The sequence below is a fragment of the Hyperoodon ampullatus genome, assembly GCF_949752795.1.
Source record: "Hyperoodon ampullatus genome assembly, chromosome: 9".
In the NCBI taxonomy this organism is placed as follows: Eukaryota; Metazoa; Chordata; class Mammalia; order Artiodactyla; family Ziphiidae; genus Hyperoodon; species Hyperoodon ampullatus.
In genome coordinates, this window is record NC_136922.1 from 39,637,314 (window position 1) to 39,662,969 (window position 25,656).

The following is a 25,656-nucleotide window of genomic DNA, read 5'->3' on the forward strand; positions in this document are numbered from 1 at the left end:
GTTCTTTATTACTGCAATTAAAAAAATTATTTGGTTGTTTGCTTCTCCTAGCCTTTTCTGCTCTTCTGATTTTTTTTAAAGTAGTTAATTAATTAATTTATTTATTTTTGGCTGCGTTGGGTCTTTGTTGCCATGTGCGGGCACTCTGGTTGTGGTGAGTAGGGGCTACTCGTCGATGCAGTGTGTGGGCTTCTCATTGCTGTGGCTTCTCTTGTTGCGGAGCATGGGCTCTAGGCACACGGGCTTCAGTAGTTGTGGCATGTGGGCTCGGTAGTTGTGGCGCACAGGCTCAGTAGTTATGGCGCACAGGCTCAGTAGTTATGGCGCACAGGCTTAGTTGCTCCGTGGCATGTGGGGTCTTCCCAGACCAGGGATCAAACCCATGTCCCCTGCATTGGCAGGCTGTTTCTTCTTTTTCTTTCTTTTTTTTTTTTTTTTGGCTCACAGGCTCTAGAGCACAGCCTGAGTAGTTGTGGTGCAACTACTCCACAGCATGTGGGATCTTCCCAGACCAGCGCTTGAACCCGTGTCTCCTGCTTTGGAAGGTGGATTCTTTTGTTTTGTTTTTTAAATTTTTAAATTAAATTTTATTTTTTTATACAGCAGGTTCTTATTAGTCATCAATTTTATACACATCAGTGTATACATGTCAATCCAGTCGCCCAATTCATCACACCACCATGCCCACCCCACTGCGGCTTTCCCCCCTTGGTGTCCATACGTTTGTTCTCTACATCTGTGTCTCAACTTCTGCCCTGCAAACTGGTTCATCTGTACCATTTTTTTAGGTTCCACATACATGCGTTAATATATGATATTTATTTTTCTCTTTCTGACTTACTTCACTCTGTATGACAGTCTCTAGATCCATCCACGTATCTACAAATGACCAAATTTTGTTCCTTTTCATGGCTGAGTAATATTCCATTGTATATATGTACCACAACTTCTTTATCCATTCATCGGTCGATGGGCATTTAGGTTGCTTCCATGACCTGGCTATTGTAAATAGTGCTTCAATGAACATTGGGGTGCATGCGTCTTTTTGAATTATGGTTTTCCCTGGGTATATGCCCAGTAGTGGGATTGCTGGGTCATATGGTAATTCTACGTTGAGTTTTTTAAGGAACCTCCATACTGTTCTCCATAGTGGCTGTATCAATTTACATTCTCACCAACAGTGCAACAGGGTTCCCTTTTCTCCACACCCTTTCCAGCATTTGTTCTTTGTAGATTTTCTGATGATGCCCATTCTAAGTGGTGTGAGGTGGTACCTCATTGTAGTTTTGATTTGCATTTCTCTAATAATTAGTGATGTTGAGCAGCTTTTCATGTGCTTTTTGGCCATCTGTATGTCTTCTTTGGAGAAATGTCTATTTAGGTCTTCTGTGATTTTTGGGTTGGGTTGTTTGTTTCTTTAATATTGAACTGCATGAGCTGTTTATATATTTTGGAGATTAATCCTTTGTCCATTGATTCATTTGCAAATATTTTCTCCCATTCTGAGGGTTGTCTTTTGGTGGTGTTTATGGTTTCCTTTGCTTTGCAAAAGCTTTTAGGTTTCATTAGGTCCCATTTGTTTATTTTTGTTTTTATTTCCATTACTCTAGGAGGTGGATCAAAAAAGATCTTGCTATGATTTATGTCAAAGAGTGTTCCTCCTATGTTTTCCTCTAAGAGTTTTATAGTGTCCAGTCTTACATTTACGTCTCTAATCCATTTTGAGTTTATTTTTGTGTATGGTGTTACGGAGTGTTCTAATTTCAAGTTTTACATGTAGCTGTCCAGTTTTCCCAGCACCACTTTTTGCAGAGACTGTCTTTTCTCCATTGTATATCCTTGCCTCCTTTGTCATAGATTAGTTGACTATAGGTGCGTGGGTTTACCTCTGGGCTTTCTATCTTGTTCCATTGATCTGTGTTTCCATTTTTGTGACAGTACCATATTGTCTTGATTACTGTAGCTTTGTAGTATAGTCTGAAGTCAGGGAGTCTTATTCCTCCAGCTCCGTTTTTATCCCTCAAGACTGCATTGGCTATTTGGGGTCTTTTGTGTCTCCATACAAATTTTAAGATTGTTTTGTTCTAGTTCTGTAAAAAATGCCATTGGTAGTTTGATAGGGATTGCATTGAATCTGTAGATTGCTTTGTGTAGTATAGTCATTTTCACAATATTGGTTCTTCCAATCCAAGAACATGGTATATCTCTCCATCTGTTGGTATCATCTTTAATTTCTTTCATCAGTGTCTTATAATTTTCTGCATACAGGTCTTTTGTCTCCCTAGGTAGGTTTATTCCTAGGTATTTTGTTCCTTTTGTTGCAGTGGTACATGGGAGTGTTTCCTTAATTTCTCCTTCAGATTTTTCATCATTAGTGTATAGGAATGCAAGAGACTTCTGTGCATTAATTTTGTGCCCTGCAACTTTACCAAATTCATTGACTACCTCTAGTAGTTTTCTGGTGGCATCTTTAGGATTCTCTGTGTATAGCATCATGTCATCTGCAGTGACAGTTTTACTTCTTTTCCAGTTTGTATTCCTTTTATTTCTTTTTCTTCTCTGATTGCCATGGCTAGGACTTGCAAAACTATGTTTAATAATAGTGGTGAGAGTGGACATCCTTGTCCTGTTCCTGATCTTAGAGGAAATGCTTTCAGTTTTTCACGATTGAGAATGATGTTTGCTGTGGGTTTGTCATATATGGCCTTTATTATGTTGAGGTAGTTTCCCTCTATGCCCATTTTCTGGAGAGTTTTTTTTTTTTTTTTTGTCATAAATGGGTGTTGCATATTGTCAAAAGCTTTTTCTGCAAAAAAAAAAAAGATTGAGATGATCATATGGTGTTTATTCTTCAATTTGTTAATATGGTGTATCACATTGTTTGATTTCCGTATATTGAAGAATTCTTGCATCCCTGGGATAAATCCCACTTGATCATGGTGTATGATCCTTTTAATGTGTCGTTGACTTCTGTTTGCTAGTATTTTGTTGAGGATTTTTGCATCTATATTCATCAATGGTATTGGTCTGTAATTTTCTTTTTTTGTAGTATCTTTGTCTGGTTTTGGTATCAGGGTGATGGTGGCCTCATAGAATGAGTTTGGGAGTGTTGCTTCCTCTGCAATTTTTTGGAAGAGTTTGAGAAGGATGTGTGTTAGCTCTTTTCTAAATGTGTGATAGAATTCAACTGTGAAGCCATCTGGTCCTGGACTTTTGTTTGTTGGAAGTTTTTTTTTTTTTTTTTTTTTGCGGTACGCGGGCCTCTCGCTGTTGTGGCCTCTCCCGTTGCGGAAAACAGGCTCCGAACGCACAGGCTCAGCGGCCATGGCTCACGGGCCCAGCCGCTCCGCGGCACGTGGGATCTTCCTGGACTGGGGTACGAACCCGTGTCCCCTGCATTGGCAGGTGGACTCTCAACCACTGCGCCACCAGGGAAGCCCTGTTGGAAGATTTTAAATCGCAGTTTCAATTTCATTACTTGTGATTGGTCTGTTCATATTTTCTGTTTCTTCCTGGTTCAGTCTTGGAAGGTTATATCTTTCTACGAATTTGTCCATTTCTTCCAAGTTGTCCATTTTATTGGTATAGAGTTGCTTGTAGTAGTCTCTTAGGATGCTTTTTATTTCTGCAGTGTTTGTTGTAACTTCTCATTTTTCATTTCTAATTTTATTGATTTGAGTCCTCTCCCTCTTTTTCTTGATGAGTCTGGCTAATGGTTTATCAATTTTGTTTATCTTCTCAAAGAATCAGCTTTTAGTTTTATTGATCTTTGCTATTTTCTTTGTTTCTATTTCATTTATTTATGCTCTGATCTTTATGATTTCTTTCCTTATGCTAACTTTGTGTTTTCTTTGTTCTTCTTTCTCTAGTTCCTTTAGATGTAAGGTTAGATTGTTTATTTGAGATTTTTCTTGTTTCTTGAGGTAGGCTTGTATAGCTATAAACTTCCCTCTTAGAACTGCTTTTGCTCCATAGGTTTTGGGTCATCGTGTTTTCATTGTCATTTGTTCCTAGGTATTTTTTGATTTTCTCATTGATTTCTTCAGTGATCTCTTGGTTATTTAGTAACATATTGTTCAGCCTCCATGTGTTTGTGTTTTTCTACGTTTTCTTCCCCGTAATTCATTTCTAATTTCATAGCGTTGTGGTCAGGAAAGATGCTTGATATGATTTCAATTTTCTTAAATTTACTGAGACTTCATTTGTGACCCAAGATGTGATCTATCCTGGAGAATGTTCCATGCGCACTTGAGAAGAAAGTGTTATCTGCTGCTTTTGGATGAAATGTCCTATAAACATCAATTAAATCTATCTGGTCTATTGTGTCATTTAAAGCTTCTGTTTCCCTATTTATTTTCATTTTGGATGATCTGTCCATTGGTGTAAGTGAGGTGTTAAAGTCCCCCACTATTATTGTGTTACTTTCTATTCCTCTTTTATAGCTGTTAGCAGTTGCCTTATGTATTGAGGTGCTCCTATGTTGGGTGCATATATATTTATAATTGTTAGATCTTCTTCTTGGATTGATCCCTTGATCATTATGTAGTGTCCTTCCTTGTCTCTTGTAACATTCTTTACTATTATTTTTATTTATTATTTTTTTTGTGGTACACGGGTCTCTCAGTGTTGTGGCCTCTCCCGTTGTGGAGCACAGGCTCTGGACTTGCAGGCTCAGTGGCCATGGCTCACGGGCCTAGCCAATCCACGGCATGTGGGATCTTCCCGGACCGGGGCATGAACCCGTGTCCCCTGCATCGGCAGGCGGACTCTCAACCACTGCGCCACCAGGGAAGCTCAACATTCTTTATTTTAAAGTCTATTTTATCTGATACGGAAATTGCTACTCCAGCTTTCTTTTGATTTCCATTGGCATGGAATATCTTTTTCCATCCCCTCACTTTCAGTCTGTATGTGTCCCTAGGTCTGAAGTGGGTCTCTTGTAGACAGCATATAGATGCATCTTGTTTTTGTATCCATTCAGCAAGCCTGTGTTTTTTCGTTGGAGCATTTAATCCATTCGCTTTTAAGGTAATTATCGATATGTATGTTCCTATGACCATTTTCTTAATTGTTTTGGGTTTGTTTTTGTAGGTCCTTTTCTTTTCTTGTGTTTCCCACTTAGAGAAGTTCCTTTAGCATTTGTTGTAGAGCTGGTTTGGTGTTGCTGAATTCTCGTAGCTTTTGTTTGTCTGTAAAGCTTTTGATTTCTCTGTCGAATCTGAATGAGATCCTTACTGGGTAGACTAATCTTAGTTGTAGGTTCTTTCCTTTCATCACTTTAAATATGTTATGCCACTCACTTCTGGCTTGTAGAGTTTCTGCTGAGAAATCAGCTGTTAACCTTATGGGAGTTCCCTTGTATGTTATTTTTCATTTTTCCCTTGCTGCTTTCAGTAATTTTTCTTTGTCTTTAATTTTTTCCAATTTGATTACTATGTGTCTTGGTGTGTTTCTCCTTTGGTTTATCCTGTATGGGACTCGCTGCGCTTCCTGGACTTGGGTGACTATTCCATTTCCCATGTTAGGGAAGTTTTCGACTATAATCTCTTCATATATTTTCCCTGGTCCTTTCTCTCTGTCTTCACCTTCTGAGACCCCTATAATACGAATGTTGTTGCATTTAATGTTGTCCCAGAGCTCTCTTAGGCTGTCTTCATTTCTTTTCATTCTTTTTTCTTTATTCTGTTCCACAGCAACGAGTTCCACCATTCTGTCTTCCAGGTCACTTATCCGTTCTTCTGCATCAGTTATTCTGCTATTGATTCCTTCTAGTGTCATTTTCATTTCAGTTATTGTATTGTTCATCTCTGTTTGTCTGTTCTTTAATTCTAGGTCTTTGTTAAACTTTTCTTGCATCTTCTTTATCTTTGCCTCCATTCTTTTTCCCAGGTCCTGGATCATCTTCACTATCATTATTCTGAATTCTTTTTCTGGAAGGTTGCCTATCTCCACTTCATTTAGTTGTTTTTCTGGGATTTTATCTTGTTCCTTCATCTGGTACATAGCCCTGTGCCTTTTCATCTTGTCTATCTTTCTGTGAATGTGGTTTTTGTTCCACATGCTGCAGGATTGTAGTTCTTCTTGCTTCTGCTGTCTGCCCTCTGGTGGATGAGGCTATCTAAGATGCTTGTGTTAGTTTCCTTGGCAGACGGTTTCTTAACCAATGTGCCACCAAGGAAGTCCCTGATTTTTTTTTTTTTTTAACATATTGGACTTTGTGGTTGAGTCATCTTTTATCTTTTTCTGTTTTCCACCCTTCTAAATATTATCCTTATTTTATGAGTATAGGCACTATCATTCTGGGGTTATTAAGTCTTTATTAACTGTATAGTTTCTACTTCATACAAAATACTTTATTTTTTGCCTTTTTCACCTTATTCATTTTAGTTTTACCTTGGATTTCAGTTAAATCTGGGTTTTTTGCACATGTGTGTATGTTGGAGACTGGTTGGATTTGTGGATTTTATAAGTGGGGCTGTTAATTTGTGAGGTTCAGTGTAAGGTGACTGGGGTCAGCAGTGTATGTGGGGACCTCTGACAATAGTGTGCTAAGGGCTTCTGCCTGAGGAGAACATTGTTGACACTAATTTGGGCTCCAAGTTTAGGGAGGCAGAGGGTTCTCCGCACCTATGTATTTGTGTGTTTTTCATTTGATCAGTGATAGCACTATGGCCCCCATGCTGGATAATGTTGATACTTTGTATAGTTACACATTAATTAACTTACTTGATTAAAATCTACCATCTTGCTGGGTGCTTTATTTTTTTTCCTTTTCTTTTTTTCTGCTTGCCTTTGTATTAATTTCTCATTTTATGATTCCCTCTTATCACGATTGACTTCTTACTCTAAAGCATTTGTTTAGTGATTACCTTGAGTTTAAAATCATGGTCACTTTGAAATACTATTACACCTCTTCATGAGCACCCAGTAACAGGTTTCTGAAGAAGACCCTGCAGGTGGGTATAAACTCCTGTTGTGGTTGTGATTCCCAGAGGTTCTACATTCTCCTAGTTTCCTCCACTAAGTACTTAACAGTTTGTTGGAATTTTTAGGTGATTTCTTCTTACCTGCCTGTATGGCACTCTCTCCCCTTTTGGGGTGGCATGCCTTTTCTTAGATTTAGGGCTACTTGGTAATCCTGTTACCTCAGCTCTGATGTTTTGAGAAAAAGTTCTGCTTTTGTAGTTTGTCTGCTGTTTTCTTTTGTTCTGAAATGAGCATCATGTTTGTCAGCTTTCCATATCCTAGGCAGAAGTAGAAATCGTCATCCATGTTCTTAAGAAATGCATTCAGAATTTGTCACTAAGCATGCTTTTTTTTTTGAGCTAACTGTAGAAGCAAGGTTTAATGCAAAAAAATTACCAAAAACCCTGTAAATAGTTGTAATATTAATCTGTACAGTGAATAAGAGCTTCAGACTATTTCTGCCAAGATGGCTCAGTATCTGTTTCTAGTATATATTTCATAAGTACCTGATCCATCATTTTCCTTGTTTCCTGTTGGTTCTGTCGATTGGAATCCTGAAGACTTCATGCAATTTGTAAGCTGTTGCCATCTTGGCTGGTACATCACGTGAGTGGCAGGAGCACAGCATCAAGTAATTCTCATCCCTGAGATACAAAGGAAGTAGCTGTTCCTGTGGGTTCCTCTTAGTATGCACTTTGTGAGCACTTTTAAGGCTGTCCATGAATGTGTTCAATATCTTGCATCTGGAAAGAGGCAGGAAAAGGGTTATTGCTAGTCATCTCTGGGATTTAACCATGTGTTAGGAGAGAACTCTTTTTTTTACTGCAGGTTGGTCTCACTTGCATACTACTAGATGAGCCTGTGCATACGTTGAAAGTAGAATGCAGAGGTTTACCAAAACTTAATTTATTTGAATGTAACTACTGCTGATAATACTATATTAAAGATGAAAATGTTTAATAAATGTCATGTTATGTAGTATATCAGTTTAGAAAGTTTAAGCTGAGACTGTTCTGATTAATTTGGGACTCTGGGTATACTTGATGGTTATATTTTCTTGTACATTAACTTCATAAATCATTAAAATTTGGCATTTTGTAATCTCCAGTACAATAAAGATTGGCAGAGGGTGCTAAATGTCATATTCGTATTTGTTGCCTTCCTGCAGTCTGTCTTATATGGATATGCTCTTTGTAAAATGCAAATCCAGCAGATGTCTGCAACGTCTGTATCTTTGTTTGGTACTTTTTGCCTGAAGGTATCTCTATACTTGAGTTTTATTCAGTCTTTGGAATGAGATCAGAGACCATTTCCTCTGATGGGCCTTCCCTGATACCCTCATATAGAATTAAGTATTTTATCTCCTGGTCTACTTATAAATATTCCTCTATTGCTCCATATCACATTCTGTTATAAAATATTTGTTATAGATCAACCTCCCCTTCTAGACTGGAGTTCCTTGAGGACACAAAACATGTTTCATTTGACTTTATATTCTGGTCCTTAATACAAACCTTGGACTTGATAGGTACTTAGTGACTGTTATTCAGCTGAATTATATTGTGTTGGTCATTTTGATGGTTCTGCTTAAAATGCTAAAAAATGTTACTTATATTTTACTAAAATCTAATGGGCATTTACTTTTTTTCTCATAATGAAAGACTGAAATATTTCCATGTTCAGAATCAAAATACATCCTCTAAAAAGTTTATATTGATATTTAAAATACCAATTAATAAGAAAGCGGTATAAATATGAGATATAAGGTGTTTGGAGTTTTATGGATACTTATATTTGTTAAATCAAGTCTGATACGGTAATCCTCAGTCATGCCTTGAGGCATTTCACAAATGTGTTTGGAAATGTAGTTTTTGAGCAAAGGAAATAAAGTATTATATTTATCTGACACCTGAAACTATTCAGGAAGTTAAAAACTCTTATGATTGCAACATTCCTGTTTTCTATTTGTTTCATTTGGCTTTTAGGGCATGGGGAAGATTAACCTACCTGATTAATCAGTAGTTAATTAAAGAGTTTGCAAAATTTCTAGGCTCTTTTCTATGTACAGTTGATTATGAAATTAAAAGATTAGTTTATTTAAAATTATATTTCAACTTGTTAATTCTTTTTTCTTCCTACACAGTGTAGTGACTATGACTTGGATTTTGGAACTGAGTGTTTGCATTTGGCTCTAAAATACTGTCACATCAAAGCCAAACTTATAGAAGGATCTCCTGACCTCTGGAAGGTAAGGGAGTTGTACTTTGCTCTGTGTTTGTGTGTCATTTCTAAAGACATATTGTCTACAAGTACAGACAATTTCCAGGTGCTTTAGAAGATAGAGAAGTATAAAAATATTTGGTTTCATATTGAAACAGTATTTCCAGGAATAAAGGTGTGTGTGTATATGCATACATAAAAGGCGTTGAGTCTCACTAGGTTTTCTGAACCATCAAATATGGTATCATTTCTATTGCTCGGTTGCAAGAAAATTCACACTGGGATAATTTATTCAAACAAATTCTATTTTAGCCAATAAGATTGTTTTATTCACAATTTTTGTGTGTGCTCTTTACATATAACCTTTTACTCTGTAGTCTTACCTTCAACTGGATTGAAGATGCAACTCTGCTTCGCAAAATAACATTTCCTCACAGGCCTTGGGGTGGTAGCTCCAACTTAACTGGGTTGAAACATGTATCTGCCAGTTTTGACCCAGTGGGGTTGGTGGCTAGAACCACTCACCTTCTCCTAAGAGGAATTGTGCTCTTTCCTGTGGTAAGGATTGACTGCCTTTATGGCCAACTTCTTTCTTTAGGAAGAATGAAGTGGTTGTTGCACTATCATAGTTCAGCTTCCTGTTGCAGCGGGAGTGCTTTACAGCGTGACTCTCCTGTATTTGATTGGGTAGAAATATGTTGAATTGAACAGTGTATTCTGAAATAGAATTGTAGGGTCATATCATAGTTTTGAATGTATCGCTGCTTTTGAAATGTTGGATGAAATCTTTATAAAGCATCCATCTAAATCTGGTTAGTAAACATTCATCCTAATTCTGAGATTATATGAATCTAAAAGCATATTTCCTCATTGACATAAAAACAAAGCAAAAAGCCCTATGTGTTGATTAGGTATTTTGTAAGTCATGTGGTGGGCCTTGCTGCATGCTAAGATTTTCTCATACATACTTAAATTGTTCTAAGATTACAAAATATTGACATGCCTGAGTTATTGCCTGGTGGAGTAAATTAATGCAATCTTATTGCTCTGTTAAGAGTATCTGAATATCATCAACCCAGAAGGCAAATATTTTATTCATTTTGTTTATCCTTTTCTATATATGGCTCAGATGGTGATACACATATCAATTGGGAGGATTTTGGTAGTAAGCAGTTAGGTATTTTGTTAAAGATCCTGACCCATGTCACCATAGACCTGCTAGACTTAATTTGCAGGCTATGTTGAAAAAAAAGATAAAAAAAACTCAAGACATTTTATTGCTACTAACATGTCAGCATTCTCTGGCCCCATTGCTGATGTTTTAGGCTGTGTGAGTATCTACTTCTTGTGGGTATTCTGAGCCTTCTTTAAACTTGTAAAGTACCCTCAGGTCTGCAGGTGAAAGGAAAGCAGCACGCTGCTCTTCTTTGAATTTTACACTCTGTCTTCACAAATGTATTTCAGTTTTTTTTTTTTTCACGGTACGTGGGCCTCTCACTGTTGTGGCCTCTCCCTTTGCGGAGCACAGGCTCCGGACGCGCAGGCCCAGTGGCCATGGCTCACGCGCCTAGCCGCTCCTCGGCATGTGGGATCTTCCCAGACCGGGGCATGAACCCGTGTCCCCTGCATCGGCAGGCGGACTCTCAACCACTGCGCCACCAGGGAAGCCCCTATTTCAGTATTTTTGAGTGAAATCTCAAATTGCACTGCTTCCACCAGCAATACAGTATCACAGTTTTAGTTCTTACATCTTGGTGCTCTGCTTCCCTTTTATGTGCGACAGATGTCAGGGCACTGAACTGTGGTTGGCCTTTCCAAGTGCTTCTATTCATTCTCCTCCTGGGTCATTTCATAATGCTGCTGTGGGTTGAATTGCATCCCGCCACAGAGGATATGTTCAAGTCCTAGCCCCTGACACTTGTGAATGTGACGTTATTTGAAAAGAGTGTTTGCAGATATAATCAAGTTAAGAAGATAAAGAAGAGGCCTTAAATCGGATCTGTAAGAATAGGAGAAAAGATTCACATACAGATAGGTGGAGAATGCCAATGACAATAGAGATAGAAATTGGAGTGATACATCGACAAGCAAAGGAAAGTGAGGGATCGCTGGTAACGACCAGGAAACTAGGAAGAGTTGGGGAAGGATTCTCCTCTAAAGCCTTTGGAGTGGGCAGTGGACCTGCTGATACCTGGATTTCACACTTCTAGCCTCCAGTACTGTGAGAGGATGTTCCTCTTTTAAGCCATCCAGTTTGTGGTACGTTGTTATGTCAGCCCTAGGAAACTAATACACATGCCAAAAGGTGATATCCTGTTAGGCCCAGAGGGATCATTTTCATAGCACTTTCCGAACTGGGACGGAGTGGGGAAGCCCTGCTCTTAGAATGTTTGAATAATGATGTGCCTTACCAGGATCTTGGATTCTAAAAGGGCATGTAATGCAGTGAATTGGGCAAAAAGTCTTTCAAATTGCAGTTTTGAGGTCTTTTTAAGGTGTCAAATTTCTTCTGTGATTGAGGGGAAGTTATTTTGAGTGCAAATGCTGTAGTTGTTTCAGGTTCCATATTTCCCTCTTCTGCCTCCTGTCTCATCCTCTACCTTTAAAAAATATTTTTGATATCTACTGGCTGTTCATTTAGCTCTATTTAGCTTTTTGATGATACTGTATGAGTTGTCTTTAGTATAAGCTTTTGACTTAATTTTCTGGTTTTATTTTGCATGGATAAAGAGTATTACCATTGCTGTTTAAACCAAAGCAATGGAATCTACACATTGAAATAAATGTTCTAATTCAATACTAATTCCAACAGTGCTACAACTTTTTACAACTCAGAGTTGAAAGAAGATTTAGTACAATTATGCTAAAACTGGCATTGAACTTGGGTGGCAGGCCAAATACCTGGAGCATGATTCAGAAATCTGACACAGTGAAGAGGGCACAGTGAAGAGAGTGCACATTTCAAGAGAATTTTCACTACCACAAAACAATAAGGCAAAGGAGGATTCTGAAATACAGAGCCAGGACACCTTCCCCTACCCCTCAGAAAGTGAGGGAGTTCACCCCTGGTGCTGGGAAGAATGACTAGAAATTTCTCATGACCACGTGTAGGACTGCTGCCAGAAATCCCAGGAGGACCATTATTTTATATTTTACATACTTTTTAAAAAAAATAGAAGTAAATGCAAAAAGTCAGCATTCACAGTTGAGGCCAGCCTTTCTGCAGTAGCTCCTCTGGGTTTAGAGGAAACATCCGCTTTTTCAGATCACCATGCAGGGTAGAGGACATCCTTGTGAATGAGCAAAGGCCCCTTCTCCTCCCTCCTTTCCCCTCCCTAAGAGCGACCAACCACAGAAGAATACAGGACCGACTCCTGAGAATAGGGGTTGGCTCTTAAGCTCTGCCTGAGTGGTTGTGCCTAGCCAGCCCTTACTGAACATACTCTTATTTTAGTGAAATTTCATCTAGTCTGCATAAGAGGAGACTACATTTAGTCTCCATTCCTTTAATTTATAGTTGTACCATATTTTTGTCCCAATATAAAGAGTTGGTCACTTACTATACTACACAGACCTAACTGAACAGCCTTCTTGTTTCTAAGTGTTAAAACTGTCTTCAAGGCATAAAAGATTCATGATAAGTTATTGAAGGAATTTAACTGTATTGCATTGTCTGAAAATGCTTCTTTAGAAGGCGTTGATGTGTCATCACAACATTATTGGAATGACTGACTTTTGAGGATTTCTTTTGATGGGGATTACTTGTTTTAGATTCAAGTGTTCTAGCATCTTTGTTAAAAACAAAAGAAAATAGTCTCACTTTTTGCTTTTTAACCTCAAAAATACAATGTGGTGAAATTGTGTCTTTTTAGAGGTTTTCCTCTAGTTATCCAGTCTAGAGGAAAGAACATTTTCTAGATAGACATAATTGATGAACTAGAAATCAATATAATATCCCCATCCAAATCTAAATTTGTATCTGTCTTCGAAATTTAAGATTTTCTGAATTTATTTGAATTATTAGAGTACATACCCATTTTCTTATGAGGTGAAAGATGGAAGAACATTAAGTGTAGTCTGATTTATGTATGATGGTGGCCAACTGGACTTGGCTCTGAGAAGTCTCTTTAATTTACCATATTGTCAACACAGAGCAAGACAAAGCAGGTACAGTAGTGTCCTGTGGAACTCACCTTGAGGTAGCTGAGAGTGCTCTGGCCTAGGAGTTAAAGGCAACTATCTCTGTGGCTCTCAGTTTCAGGTTTCTCTTCCACTGAATATAAATATTTTTAAAGCTAAATACTTAGATGAAATATTCCACAGAAGCACAGTGAAACAAAACAGGCAAAAACTGAGCTAAACTAGTTGAGTAGCAGATGTGGGGCTCTGAGCATCAGCTACACAGAGCTTCCACACTGGTCTTCCGGTGGCCCCTGAGCTCTAAGAAGCACAGTGTGAAAACCAGTGAATCAGACGATTGAGGCTCTTCTATCACTAGGGCTGATTTTTTTTTTTTTTTAAGTAACTGTTTTCCATACTGAGGTATTATGCAAGGTCAAAGAAAACCTGCAGATCATGCTTACAGAAGAAAATCAATCTCAAAACTGATTATTAAACTTTTCTTAAAATTAAAAATAAGGAAAGGACAATCCATATTACTGTAAAAGCTTGATAGAAAAAGAGTCATCAATTCAGAATTAAAACATTTTCAGTACTCTTCCCTTTGAAATATGGCAACTGTTTTATTTAGAAAAACAGAAGGCTGTTTTTCAACACAGTACTTTATAAGTTTGTCAGAAATATTTTGTAGTTTATTTTCCTTAAATCAGTGTTTGTTGAGAAGTATAGTTGAGGTTTTCAATAAGGCTTTATGTAGAAAATATTAAATAAACATCAAAAACTTTAATCTGTGTATAGTACGTATCCACAGCCAACAAGAAAATGTAGGCAAAAAGATGAATTTTAGGGGAATTCCCTGGCCGTCCAGTGGTTAGGACTCTGCGCTTTCACTGCAGAGGGCACAGTTCAAATTTTGATGTCTTTCTTGTTTATACAATTACTTATTTAATATTAGTGTAGAAAGGACCTTTAGGTAATAATTCATGTATTTTATTCATAAGACTGATTCCAAAGCAAAAATGTTGTCTTGCAAATATGCTAGAAAAATCATTTTAGTATTTGAGACCAAGTTTTTTCATTTAAAAAACCCATTGTTAAGATAGATTTATTTGGAAAAAAGAATAAAGTACTTTCACAATTATTCTATTTAAATTTGGAATGTGGTTTTATCTCTAAAAGAAAGCAGGAAGGAATAAAAAATCAGCCATGGTAATTAGGCATCTTCCTGTTAATTTCTGATTTGAGTTTACCTTACATAGCAGACAGTTGTAGGGGAAAAAAAGGCTTTTCTCATTTAAATTGCAAATATTGAGTGATGATTTCAGATATCTAGTTAACTTCGGGTTTTCATGGAAACAAATGTGTTCTTTTAATATTTAAATATTTAATATTAATATTTAGTACCGTGAGAGGTAGCTGTGTCCCCATTGCCTGGCTGAAGGCCAGGGGTTAGAAGGTGTTCAGAGGCATTTAAAAGAATGAGTGGATGTAACTGACATGACAGGAGGCCTCTACCACAGGTGCGTGTGTTGGTTTGTGTTGTGGGAGTCCCGACTTTCCAGCCTCTTCTGTCGCCCCCGAAGCCCCCATGTGGCTCTGCTCTAGGCCTTGAGGGTCTCTGCTTCCTGTCTGTCTTGAGCTCTGCAGCCTTGTCTTGTCTTTATTTGGTAAAATAAATAAATATTTATTTATTTATGGCTGTCTTTGTTGCTGTGCGTGGGCTTTGTCCACTTGCCGAGAGTGGGGGCTACTCTTCCTTGCAGTGTTTGGGCTTCTCATTGCAGTGGCTTCTCTTTTTTTCGGAGCAGGGGCTTCAGTAGTTGTGGCTCGCTGACTTAGTTGCCCCGCGGCATGTGGGAACTTCCTGGACCAGGGCTCGAAACCGTGTCCCCTGCATTGGCAGGCGGATTCCCATTGGCAGGCAGATTCCCAACCACTGCGCTACCAGGGTAGCCCGAAACAAATGCGTTTTATTCAATTCTTATAAGAGAAATTTATCCTCTAAAATGTTGTTTCTACAGGTTGAGTTTTGCTCAGTTTTCATTGCTCTATTCCAGCCCTTAGAACAGGACATACAACATGGTAGTTATTTGATAAATATTTATTGAATGAGTGAATGAGATCAATACATTCTTTAATTTGGTAAAATGCATAGTCTGAAGCTTTAAGTGTCTGTTTTCTACTTTTTTCCCCAGATAAGAGAACTGCATTTTGGGTCAGTAACTATAGTGCTAGTTTTGGTTCACATTTGCTTGTTTTAGACATAATTTAACAATGTCATATTTGATTTTAATAGATTGGTTGAGTGCTTGAGGAAATTTCCATCTGTCTTACAAGTTATCTGCTACATTAGTTCTGGATTGTAAGGTATAGTTTTGGACCAGGGTTACCTGCCAGGATACAGGCATAGCAGGGAAACCTATTTTGGGTAGAAGTGCCCTGAGCCACTTACCTGAACAAAGTTTTTGTACAAGTTTAGTTAGGATATTATCTGGAGGAAAATAGTCCAAATTATAGACATGGAAGGGTATTAATTAGTGAGTATTTCTCAAAGTGGGTTTTTAGACCTTTTGCATCATAATCATCTGAACACGTGAATGATAAGCTCCTAAGACCTTATAGTACTTATTAATATATTTGATTATTTACTATGTTCTTCAGTTCTGTGATGTAGGAAAAGTGATTCTGCAGTGCCATGCACTTGACATGTTCTTTACCTGAGCTCACTGGATGTAGTCTGGGAACAATCTGCTGTAGGACCACGCAGGGTATATTACAAGGAATAGGTTATTGCAAGGAGGCTGTATGTTCTTAAGCAAAGATCATGATTATTCTTATATACATGGTGGTACCCTCCAGGCTCTTTCTATCAGTTATGTATTAATAAAAATCTTAAAAAGGTGAACCTTATCTGGATGTATACAGATAAACTCAATTCAGAATGAAGACCCTCAATGTGAATTGGTCTTTCAGAATTATCTCATTTCAACTGAAAATGCAGTTTGGTAATTTTTTTAATATATACTTTTCCTTCTTTCCTTCCAACATAAAACCTACTATTAAACAATAATTCTAATACTTTTATTTAAATGCTACCACATTTTCTTTGATATAATACTTATATTAATAAGACTTTGGTAACCACTGCCACATAACATCTCAATTTGCTTAAAGATTTAAAAACAAATCTTCAACCATTTGTAGAAACAATATATATTTTTTCTGAATAAACTGATGTTGTTATAATTTAAAAATTGTCAGTATTATGTGTTTATAGTTTCTCCAAAATCAAGAATTTCCTTGGGGGCATAATTTTATTGCTTTCACATTCCTTCCTACTCTGTTAACTCTAATGAAGTTTATCTGTCCTCTAGGTGACCTACAAACGAGATCTGTATGCAGCTGAATCGATTATTAAGGGTATGTTTGGCCTTATGACTGTCAGTTCCTATGTTTCAAAAATGTAAGCCAGTTGAGAATTTCTCATGACATTTTAAAGCCCAGAATTCTCAGAAGTATAAATGCTGTAGGCCACGGAGTTCTGTGAGTTGTTTTTTTGAAAAATAATTACATTTATTTTGTTTCCTGCTTTGAAGTATCACTTATTATGATTTATGTAACATTGGTTTTAGCTTTTATAAAGGAAATAATTAATTTGAGAAACGTAGGTGACATTGACACTATTAGCAGTAAAAACTGATATTTTAATTTATAAATATATTATATTTTGTTTTTCTTTATTCAGAGGACTGTCTGCCCCCTCCCAACACTGCCATATCAGTACATTAGACAGCATCTTTTGCATGAGAAAAAAAAATTTTCTGAAATAGAGAAATAGGGCTGAACGATTTTTTTTTTTTTTTTTGCGGTACGCAGGCCTCTCACTGTTGTGGCCTCTCCCGTTGCGGAGCACAGGCTCCGGACGCACAGGCCCAGCGGCCATGGCTCACGGGCCCAGCCGCTCCATGGCATGTGGAATCTTCCCAGACCGGGGCACAAACCCGTGTCCCATGCATCGGCAGGCGGACTCTCAACCACTGTGCCACCAGGGAAGCCCTGAATGATTTTTAATTCCTTTTAGTTCTGACAATGACTGCAATTTTGTTTTGTAATTTTAGATATTATATATGTAATAACCCCTTTCTCATTCTTTTCATCTCTGACTCTAAGATCTCAGCCACAGAGAAGTAGTTTATTTCATAATCAACAAATATTTATTACTGTGCTTGACACTGTGCTAGAAATGTAATGATGTACAAGGGACATTCATTCTGTACTTTTGCAACCTCCACAGTTCAAATCACAGTTTCTTAACCTTGGCACTATTGGCATCTTACGCCAGGTAATTCTTTGTTCTGGGGACTGCTTTGTGCATCCTAAAAGTTGCCTGGCCTCTACTCACTAGATACCAGAAGCACTCTTCCGTCCCTCCCCTCCCCTGCTGTGATCATCAAATGTCTCCTGACATCACCACTGTTGTACGTATACATGGTCCTAGCCAAAATCAGAGGGGTCCACCCCCAATGCCTAAGCAAGTGTGGTGCTTTACAATTTATTTGTAATTTACTCCTTCAAAAATACGTTAAGGACAGAACGATGTACTCAGATAGCGACTGAGAAGTGACCTTGTAAATTCAGATGTTGATTGAAGTTGAAAGAAATAATGGGAATTGTGAGGGCAACAGTTTTATTTTATTTTATATCTTATTTCATTTTATTTTATTTTATGGAAAGCCTATTTAACAATCAATTGGCTTCACATTCAGAAAACTGAACATCTTTTCTCTGTTCATAACATTCTGTATTTGTAGTTTATCCTCATGTTTTTTGTCCTTCAAGAATATTGTGTTTCAAACCATTAATGTACTTTAATTTGTGTATGTGTATGTAAACAGATCTATAGCTATAAATCAAAATGTTGACATATATTTACATATGAGCCAGGCTATGTATAAACATTACTCTGGAGAAGTTACCTAAACCATGTTGTAGTTGGCTATATTCTCAGCACAAGGAAATTTAAAAAACTCAGTCTGGTTTCTTTATAAACTATATCTCTATGACCTAGGTAAAATGGAAGTGAGCCATTTTGTGAAAGGTTGGTAAGTAGTTCAAGTGAGGATGCTACATATCTCAATACTTTGCCTATGTATTATCAAGAGCAGGCTTCTTATCATGTAAAAGCCTACATTTTTAAGTATAATTGCAGGGGGCTTTAGTTTTGGAAATTGTTTGCAGAGAGAAATTGTTTTGTTTAGGTAACATGTTCTAGTATGCTACTTGTCAAGTATTTAAAATGTATTCTACTTTTATTCTTAGGGAAAGTAATCGGTCTGGATGTAAACAGCTGATTTAGAGAAGAATCTCCTTATGTTCTTTCAGATTTGCATTTCTAATAACTTCCCAAGAGATTCTGATGTTGCTCATACCCTTTGAGGACCACTGCTGTGGTGCCTTCCTCCTCTGTTTGGGTTTCTAGACCAGTAGTGTTGTGATTACCAGAGAACTTGAACGCAGAATGTCTGGCCCTGACACATTAAGTCAGAATCTGCGTTTTAACAAAAACTCTGGCTCATTAGTTTGTACATTAATTTCCAGAAGCATTCTTCTAGGCTACTCTCCAATCTTTAATAGTTGATTTTTTTTCCTAAATAATATCTTTTATTGTATTTAGAGCTTCAAGTCTTTCCATGCTGTCAGTTTCAAATGTTTGTTGGCTCAACTGGGATTGCTACCTGCCTCCATGACTTGAACTAATACTGTCTCTGAGGCCTCATAGTAGAAACAATTCCGGGCATAGGAAAAGGAAAACTCTTAGATTTTTAAAAATAAAATTCTAAAATAGAGTATGGTATATAGCAGGCTACTTATCTGAGCTATCTATTCACCTGTTTGCGTTTTCCATGTAAATGTTCAAAGTATTTTTCTAGGCACTTGTATGACACAGCATTTACTGGGTACTTACTTTGTGCCAGGCATTGTTTAAAGCATTTTATATAGATTATCTCTTGCTTCTCCAAGAACTCAGTGATGTAGGTAGTGTGGTTGTTTCTGTATTATAGGATATTCAAGGGTCCTAAGCAAATACTAATTTAAGAAGGATAGAAAATTAATTCTTAACTATAAATTTTTCTACCTTAGTCAGTTTACCTCTTTATACAGCTGTTTTCCCTTTTTTCCTTAAGCAGAGATTGTTCAGATTCCCTTCTCTGAAATTCTTGGGCTACATATGTTTAGGAATTTTGATTACTATGTATTTTCAGAAGCTACTGCTGTATGTCATACATTATATCACATTACCAGTGGGATTTGGGACCTTACCACATAATGAAACTTACAGTACATGAATATTTATGCTCAATATTTAGAATGACTATAAAGCCCCTAGACAGTTCAAGTTTAGGACTCATTTTGCCATCAGATTTTCTTTTTAACATCTTTATTGGAGTATAATTGCTTTTTGTTTTTCATTTTCGCCAAGAACTTTATTGAACAACGTATTTGCCCTTTTGTTCCACTACCTTCTGCCATTTTTCAGGCAACTTCATAATTCCATCTTCCCAAAACTTTTTATTGTTTTGAGCAAAGAACTGTTCCAGGTGCCTTTTACAGTCTTCCAGGGAATTGAAATTTTTTCCATCAAGAGAATTTTGTAAAGACCAAAATAAATGGAAATCAAAAGGTACAATGTCTGGTGAATACAGTGGATGAATCCCAGCCAAGCTGTAACAGTTTTTGCCTGGTCATCAAAGAAACATGTGATCTTGCATTATCCTGATGGAAGACTACGCGTTTTCTATTGACTAATTCTGGACACTTTTCATTGAGTGCTGCTTTCAGTTGGTCTAACTGGGAGCAGTACTTGTTGGAATTAATTGTTTGGTTTTCTGGAAGAAGCTCCTAATAGAGGACTCCTTTCCAATCCCACCATATACACAACATCACCTTCTTTGGATGAAAACCAGACTTTGGTGTGTTAGTTTCTGCTTTATAACAAAGTGAATCAGCTATACATATACATATATCCCCATATCTCTTCCCTCTTGTGTCTCCCTCCCTCCCACCCTCCCTATCCCATCCCTCTAGATGGTCACAAAGCACCGAGCTGATCTCCCTGTGCTATGCATTTGCCATCAAATTTATACATGAAAACAATTTTAAAAACGTTTAAGAACTTTTTGGATTTCAGCATTGACTGTAACTTGGTGTGACCCTCTTTTAGATTTGATTCAGTGAAGGTGGAAAGAACGTCTATTCTTTTTTCTATCCTCTGACATTGAGTTGAACCAAATTTATTGGTCTTTTTTCTTTAGAATCTAAGGAACATAAATTATGGGAATAGATGGTCTTTCCCTCCCACCTTACCTCTCTACCTGCTTCCAGCACATGCATATTGAGCTCCAGTGTATATATCTATCTTTTTTCTTTTTTAAAATAGAGATGATATAATATTTGAATGTATGCACTTTCATCACGGTTTAAAACCAGGACTTGCAGCACATGGCACTCATTCCAGGTACTTTATATGTTATTTCATTTGTTCTGTATAATGCTGTTAACATAGATGTTACTGCTCTGAATTTTGCAAGTGGGAAAACTGAAACTTAGTGAGATTAGGTACTTTCCTCTAGGTCACATAGCAAGAACAGGATCCACAATTTAATCTCCTTCTTCCTTCACCTTAAGCCTGACTCTATTCTGGGACATGGCCACTTTGCACTTCTGAGTCATGTCCCTACTCACATTGGCCACTAAAGTGGATACTGGATTCAATCTCTCTCTTTGGTGGGTACAGCAAATGGCTTATAAAATCCAGCCTGCCCAGTTCAGGTTCTGTTGGGTTAAAACCGTGTCTTCAGCTGGGAAGAACGATCACACAATTGATGCTGAAGATGTTATCTCCTAGTGCTGTGCTAAGCACACAGTAGTATTCTAGAGAGTGTGGGAGTGTGGGAAAAGCAGATAATATTGAAACAGCAGATTTCTAGACAAGACTAGAGAAAGAATAAAAATTAAAATTCGAAATCAGAATAATAGTTTCAAAATGATGGTTTGGGTACTGTTTCTTTCATTTTTAAATTCTGGTAGTTTAACATTCATCACTGAGCCATAACAGTTTTTCCTCTTCTAGAATGGAACTTTTTTTCTTTGTGATATGAGTGCTTAGTATTCTGTAAGTTGTCTTTCCTGTGCTGCTTTTTTTTACTTCAATACCAATTATTGCTGGTCAGCGTATTATATTCTGATGTAACTTTTTTCTTGTTTACTAAGTGTTTTTCAAACTATAAAATATTTCTAGGATAAATGTCAAAACTTGTAAGAGGCTTTCGTATTCCCAGATTGACTTGTCATTGGAACAGCATGTATATTTTGGTCCTTCTTAATTTATGTTCGAGTCCATCTCTTTAGTAGGGGAATTTTGATGTAACTAACTTCAGGCAAGCTTTTGACGCTAAAATCCTCAAATTATGGTTTATAGCATGTCTCAAAATCTGACTTTTATTTTATGTTGTTAGATAAGTTTTATTTTTAAGCTTAATTTATTTTACTGTCAGTATATTTACATGGATTTCCATTTATGGTGAACTGTTCAATAATAGGAAACATATATATAAGTAGTACTCTCAGATTTCTTTTACAGTCTTTCACACACACAACTTTGAAAAATGTACAGTGAATCACAAATTTACTCTTATGTAAAACAAAGCATTTTTAATACTCCTTTTTCTGAGGTAGAGAATTGGATTCGGTCATTGTTCTTTAATGTTTAACTCTTTTAGGCTTCGGTGTGTGAAATTTAAAACATAAACTTTTCTAGGGAGTAGTGTGGTTAATTGGTGCAGCAACACTCTGGGTTGACTGACAGGTTTGTGAAGAGCCACTTAACAAAGAGATACTGTACTTTTGTCACATAAGCTGGTTGAGCCCACCCAAGCCTGCTCTGTGTGCTCAGACCTACGCAAACTATTAAAATTGTTACAACAGTAACATACTTTATCTAAATTTACATGTACCATGCAAACAGTTCCAAACCCACACTTGATTTACTATGCTGACCATATCATAGCAAAAGGATCAATACTGTATGCTAAAATTTTCTAAGATGGAAAGCCCCTAAGGGATTTCTAAATAAAACATTGCATTTATTTTCTACCATCATCTTTGATCACATATTTTAATATTTTTAATTTTCTGGCTGGAGTGTTTTAAAAATAATTGTATTTTGTTCTCTCCTGGTTATGATTGTACAAACCCAAGTAAGCTAGTACTGTAAAAAAGCCTCATGGTAGTTTATATAAAAATGGAAAAAATAGGTAACATTGATAATCATTTCATTTTTAACTGGCTTTAATTAAGATTACTTAAAATAGTTAATATTAATGTTCATATAAAAATTCATGTCTTTCCCCAGTCATTATGTAATTTTTTCCATTTGCTAAGAACTTTATTTTAAAGGAAATTGATTTCTCGGAAATACAGTAGTGCCTATTGGTTCAGAACTTTAGACTTTATTCTGAAAATAGATTTTTATTTTCAACATCATTGATACAGGTGATTTCTTTCAGTGTCAAGATTTATGCACAGTCAAGCTATAAATCCCCATATGCCTGCTTTTTATACAATTTTTTAAAGGAATTAAATCAGTAGGCAAGCAATTGAATTCTTTTCTGCTTATACATTGAAAGTAGCTGAATATACTTCTCAGTTGTCTCTGACTGAAAGGAATAAAATCAAATCACATGTGGATAAAACTGATTCAGTGGTCCTGAGATTTAGGAAGATTTATGGTGTTATAGTGTGTATTTTATGCATATGGAGAAACTAATGCCTTTGTTTTTTAGTGATCCTTTAATATCTTCACTTAAAACCATGGCATTTTAAGGTGCATAGCCTTTTCAAATCTCAAATTGAAAAGATGAGAAACTCTAAATCAGTTTTCTATATCTGTAGAACTCTATAGGTTTTTCTTCTCTGATGAGAAAAACTCATCAGGTTTTCCTTGCTAAATAGCCAGTGATGATGCCATTTTATTATTAACCATGCTTTTTAGATAATGCAAAGCTAAGATTTACATGGAGACTGTAATTTTTGGTGTGTCTGGCCATTGATGATGATACTTCATTTTCCAAATTTTCACATGAATACCATAACTTGTTTGTAAATACTACACTTTTTGTTCTTCACTCTCTTGAATAGCACTGCCATTGTATCTTATGTGACTCTATCGACATTTGTGTCAAGCTTTAATTACTGAGAGCAGGAAGGCTGCAATATGATTTAATAGCCATTTGTTTTCCTTGGACTCTTACTGGAAAAAAAATGTAAATTAGAAAGTTAAATATTCGGGTCAAGATTAGAGAAAGTGGAGTTCACTTTTTTGTTTAACTTTATAATTTCCTTAATTTGTCATTAGTGAGATGCTAATTCAAGCATAAGCAAGTAAATCTGTCATGTTCAAAAACTTCTAAGGTCACAGTGAGGTATTAAGTAACTAGCTAAATAAGACTTAATAACAGACAAAAGCCAGCCAGTTAGGCTTAACTCTGATGTAGGTAGGAAAAAACAACAAAAATGCAAACATGACACTATTATGCTTTAAGTAATAATACAATACATTTTATAAATATCCTGATGAGTCACTAGCCTTAGAAAATTGTGTTTCCTTCAAACTTACTTCTCTTAACTAAGAAAGAATATATACTTTGAAAAGAAAAAAAAGTTTTGCATCATTTTCTTGGAAAACAGTAATATCCTTACACGTAAAAAGACATGCAGAGACAAGATGTCACATGTCTGCTTCTTATTTTCAGTTGCAAGGTAAGAAACTTCACTTGGTATTCAGTGACTCATTTAAAAATGTGGTTAAGATCTGATATAAAACATCTTAAAAAAAAAAACTGCCTTCCCGATGTCCTCCAGGTAAAACATGTACAGTTGAGAAGAAAGCCAACTTACAGAAGACCACTTTGACCTTTTAATGTGGGTCTGTATTTCTTTCTCAAATCTCTAGTTACTATCCCTGTTGTCTACTTGTCCTGTAGTCATGGCTTGTTGACTGCTTCTCTTTGCTTGATGGCCTGCTGCCCTTACTGTTCTAAGAGCTTCCTTTAGATAGGTGTTCAGAGAAACTTTAGGCATCTTACTACAGATGAAACTGAGATGGGGATTTCAGTGCTCAACAGTGGTGATTCTGTTTGAGTCCTTTAAAATTGTTCATGTGAGACAGAAAATAGACTCTAAGATTGGCTTTTGATTCAATGAACTGAACAGGAGAATAGAAGATGACTGCCCCCACTTTGAATGGATTAGGACTTGACATCTTTCGGAAATTACTATTTCTGGATTTGATATAGTTGTTTCTTACTTAACATGAACACAAAAATTTTGGCTCAAGAGGTCAATATAGTGGATGAGGCCTGATGGAATTCATCGTGTTAGATGTTTCTAAGAAAATGGAAAACTGGCTTTTGGATTTTTTGCCTACTTGCTTCTAGAACTAATCTAGTATTTAGGTTTACTTCTCTCTTCACCACTGTGTTTGAAAATTTTTTGTAAAATACAAATACCATCCTGAGCACTCCTGTGTCCCTACTCATGATTAATTGATGGAAGCATATGTCTAGGTATTCCTTGCTCCTTGTTAATGTGTCAGTGGGTTTATCACACAGTAAAGAGGAAGCTGTGCTTGTTAGAGATTTTACATATTACTGTTTTGTGAAGTTAAATGAAGATTCCAAATTGCATCTGTTTTCTAACCCTTCAAGTAAGACCGGATACTTTATGTATACCAAGAGTTCTAATATTCAAGGACAATTAGAGGAATTTTTAAAAGATGAGTATATTATAAATTAGATTTTGACCTCATTTGTTAACTTTGAGATTATACATTATGCCTCCTATATAGGACTTTAGTTAGAATAACACTGGAATTAAACACTTAGGAAAACACATTATGTATGAATATATTTTGTTAAACTGTATATCCTAACCAAAGGTGGCTAAGTTGTAGGTTGCGAAGCACGTTAAACCGGGGGATTGAAAGCTCTTAAAGAATTCCATTGTACTTACAACTAGATTGAAACTTGAGAAAATTTCAAAAGAGTTTGGCAGATGAAGCTGTGACACATTGAAAACTTGGGCATTCCGGATATCTATGCTAGGAGTCCTTTGATGTACCTCCGGGGTAGATGGTTGGAATTGTGTTAATGTTCTTCTCTGCTACTGTCAACTCCTGGGAGAGCAGAGAGAGAAGCGGAGGCAGAGGAGCATCCTCTGTTGGAAGGACCTCCATGTCTTTTCTCCTTCTTCCACTTGGAGTTAATAGTATGTAGCTGTAGCATTGAAGGGTCC

General features: G+C 36.7%; 1 protein-coding gene across 3 annotated transcripts in view; it reads left to right on the top strand.

Moving 5' to 3' along the window:
- Window positions 1-25,656, top strand: part of CRPPA (CDP-L-ribitol pyrophosphorylase A) — a gene marked incomplete at both ends in the record, with an annotated part of 299,741 nt that overhangs the window by 92,379 nt on the left and 181,706 nt on the right. For 2 of the 3 annotated variants that reach the window (XM_079711014.1, XM_079711016.1), the window contains 2 exons: window positions 9,110-9,214; window positions 16,680-16,725. In XM_079711014.1, the coding sequence (XP_079567140.1) occupies window positions 9,110-9,214; window positions 16,680-16,725 (151 nt within the window). The remainder of the gene's footprint in view (window positions 1-9,109; window positions 9,215-16,679; window positions 16,726-25,656) is intronic. The other variant, XM_079711015.1, reaches the window with a different exon arrangement.